The sequence below is a fragment of the Gracilinanus agilis genome, unplaced genomic scaffold (genome assembly GCF_016433145.1).
Source record: "Gracilinanus agilis isolate LMUSP501 unplaced genomic scaffold, AgileGrace unplaced_scaffold53619, whole genome shotgun sequence".
NCBI classification, from domain to species: domain Eukaryota; kingdom Metazoa; phylum Chordata; class Mammalia; order Didelphimorphia; family Didelphidae; genus Gracilinanus; species Gracilinanus agilis.
In genome coordinates, this window is record NW_025388709.1 from 1 (window position 1) to 2,814 (window position 2,814).

Below are 2,814 nucleotides of genomic sequence, written 5' to 3' on the forward strand. Positions count from 1 at the left end.
GAGGAAGAGAGAAAGGGGGTGAGAGAGGGAAGAGAGAGGGAGGAAACAGGGAGAGAGAAGGGTGGGAGGAAGAGAAGGGGAGGGGAAGAAAGAGAAAGGAAGGAAGGGGAAAGGGAGAGAGGGAGTGAAGGAAGAGAAAGAAAATCCCTCCTGCAGAGCAGCCCTCCCTGACAACCCAAGCCCAGCCTGGGGAACTTTGTGTCCTCAGATCTCCTTGCTCTTCAAGGCCCAGTTCACTGGGCACCTCCTTCCAGGAAGCACTCCCGGGCCCAGCCTAGGTTCCCCCTGAGACGAGTTTGGCAAGACGAGGCCAATGGCCTCCGTGGCTTCCCAGGGCACTTCAGCTCAGATAAATGGCAGGGCTGTCCCCAGGGAGCTCCTGGTCTGGGGAGGAAGCCTGACAGAGGAGGACAAGAGACAGTTTAACTGAACTGAAGTCCTCCTTCATGTGATAGGAGCCTGAGGTACAGTCAGGGGTGATAAGGCACGATTTGAGTTCAGGTCTTCCTCACTTCACATCCAGCCCTCCTAGCTGTAATGAGGCTGAGTACATCCTCTGTCGGAAGCAAACTGGGGCCTTAGTTTTCCCCTCTGGGGGTGGGGATGACCGCTAGCCTCTGGAGCCTTTTTAGTTCTCTGGGATTCCAGGGGAGGAGGGAGGAGGAGGGGGCAGCTCAGAGGCCTTTTATTGCCCCCCCCAGGGCCCTTTCAGGCCTGTGATTCTCTGGCTGGGAGGGAAGCAGGGCCACAGGTGCCAGCTGGAGGTCAGGGTGTGGGCAGTTGGGTGAGGAAGGGCCCAGGAACAGAGATTTAGCAAAGGGAAGAGCATCGGAGTCCTGGGGCCCAAGTGCTGGGGGGAGGCTGAGGCAGGGGGACAGGGGGGCAGCCTCACCAAAGAGGACCAGCTTGGACTGCAGAGTGCGAAGGTAGAGGATGTAACAGGCTCCGAAGAAGACGGCCAGGGCCACCAAGAGCATGGGGGACGTGATCCTGTGGGGGCAGGCAGGGGCAGAGGCTCAGAAGTGGCCCTGGGCCTGCTGTCAGAGCTGGGGCTCCCACCCTGCAGAAGGGGGGACTGAGCAGGAGAAGGGGATTGTAGCCTGGCAGATGGGGGGGCCAAAGGCGCCTACCCTAGAGTGGGAGTCCCGCCAAAGTTGGGGGTAAGGGTGCTCAATGGTTGTCCCCCTGGGGGCTGTGTCGGGGGAGGGGAGGGAGGGCTCACAGGCAGTACAGGACGAGGCCCAGGAAGACGAAGACGTAGTTGCTTTGGTAATACTCCACATTGCCCACCAAACGTTTGCACAGTTCGCCCAGGTTCCGAGGCCGAGAGAAGCGCCGCTGGTCCAGGAAGGTGCTCCAGGGCCGGATGGAGGCCCGGCGCTGCTCCAGCCACTCCCGGCCGGCTGAGCCTGCGGGCAGCAGCTTGGGCAGCAGCATCCTGGAGCAGACAGGGATGGTGGCTCAGTAGGGCTGGGACGATAAAGTCCCTGAGAGGGGCAGAAGCTGGGGGCCCAGGACACCAGAGGCCAGGGGCGGACCTCAGGAGTCCAAGGAAGAGGGAAGCCTGAAGGGGGCGGGGCAGAGGGGCCAGCGGTCTGGGACCCCTGCCAGGAGCTGAGAAGGAAGGAGGGATGAAGACTGCGGCGTCTCGGCCGGCCCGAGGATCGGAGCACTTGCATTCCCCAAGGGGCGGGGCTGTAGGTCGGGAAGTGGCGGGCTCCACTGGGCAAGCCTGGGGATTGTGGACACCCGAGCAGAGGGGAGGGTCGGAGCACAGTGGCGGCTGGGGGTGCGGACGCATGCAAGGTTGGGGATGAACGGGAGTGGGTGTCTGAATTCCTGATTCCGGGAAGATGGGGCTCCGAATCCCCGAGTCTCAGGGGATGGGGGTCCAGACTCTTGGGTCCCTGCTCACTTGGCACTGGGCCCGGGACCCTCCTCCTCCGTCGCGGGGTTAAACAAGTCGCTTCCCGCCGCCATCGCTCAACTGCTCCTATAGCTGCCGGGGTAGAGCAGTGAGAGTTTGGCCGCTGCCTTCGGGAGGCCCCGCGGGGCGCGCCCCCTCCCCATCCTCCCAGCTCTCTGACCCCTCCCTGCTCACCCTCTGTTGTTGCTACTGCTTCCACCGCCTCCGGATCCGATGTGGCTGCAGGACCGTTTGTCGGTGACGATGAGATTGCTGGGAGTCGTAGTGCGAGAGGTATTGTGGGGACTGTAGTTCGGATTAGCCAATTCTTCTGCGCGGGGTCCTGGGAGACCTGGAATGTCTATTACGAGTGAAACGGAGACGCGTTAGTTTCTGGGCGCAAGGCATTATGGGAGATGTAGTCCTATGTACGAGGGCATTCTGTTGTCCTCTGTGATCTCTAAGGACGGGCATTGGGGGAATCGAACTTCGGGAGTCAGGGAAACGCGACAGCTGTGGTCCCTGAGTCTAAGAGAGCAAGGCATTGTGGCCAATGTAGTTCTCAGACCCAGAAAATGGACATGGTTTGGGGTTTGGGGGATTGTGGTAGCTGTAGTTCTCCGATAAGAGCGAGTTGTACGGCCAGAGGGTATTGTGGGAGTTGTAGTCCTCAGGACTAGGATAGTTGAAGAGTAGTCGTCCTCTTGGGATCTCTGGGAGCTGCAGCCCGGGTTTTGCGGGGCGGGGAGGGAGGGGGGATGGTAAGTGGCTGTGAGAAGCGGCAGATGACGTAGCCGACTTCAGGCTAGTGTAGGGACGCCCCCTTGTTGCTAGGGCTGTCCCCTCCTAGTGCGTCTCTAAGGGAGGTAGAATAGGTATCTTATGCGTCTTTTCCCTTCACCCTTCTG

General features: G+C 60.7%; 1 protein-coding gene across 1 annotated transcript; it reads right to left on the reverse strand.

Moving 5' to 3' along the window:
- Window positions 1-659: 659 nt before the first annotated feature.
- Window positions 660-2,228, reverse strand: LOC123255881 (prenylated Rab acceptor protein 1-like). The gene is made up of 4 exons (XM_044684601.1): window positions 2,102-2,228; window positions 1,916-1,999; window positions 1,223-1,438; window positions 660-990 (listed from the first exon to the last, which is right to left on the reverse strand). Exons 2-4 carry the CDS (start codon window positions 1,978-1,980, stop codon window positions 675-677), a joined length of 597 nt encoding a protein of 198 aa, XP_044540536.1. The 5' UTR covers window positions 1,981-1,999; window positions 2,102-2,228; the 3' UTR covers window positions 660-674.
- Between the last annotated feature and the right edge of the window lie 586 nt (window positions 2,229-2,814).

Bases quoted from the DNA above. Each gene is read 5' to 3' on its own strand.
- LOC123255881 (XM_044684601.1), bottom strand. From the start codon at position 1,980: ATGGCGGCGGGAAGCGACTTGTTTAACCCCGCGACGGAGGAGGAGGGT. The intron at 1,439-1,915 runs GTGAGCAGGGAC...TGTCTGCTCCAG, and splicing joins GGTCCCGGGCCCAGTGCCAA to GATGCTGCTGCCCAAGCTGC. The intron at 991-1,222 runs GTGAGCCCTCCC...CTGCCCCCACAG, and splicing joins GGCCTCGTCCTGTACTGCCT to GATCACGTCCCCCATGCTCT.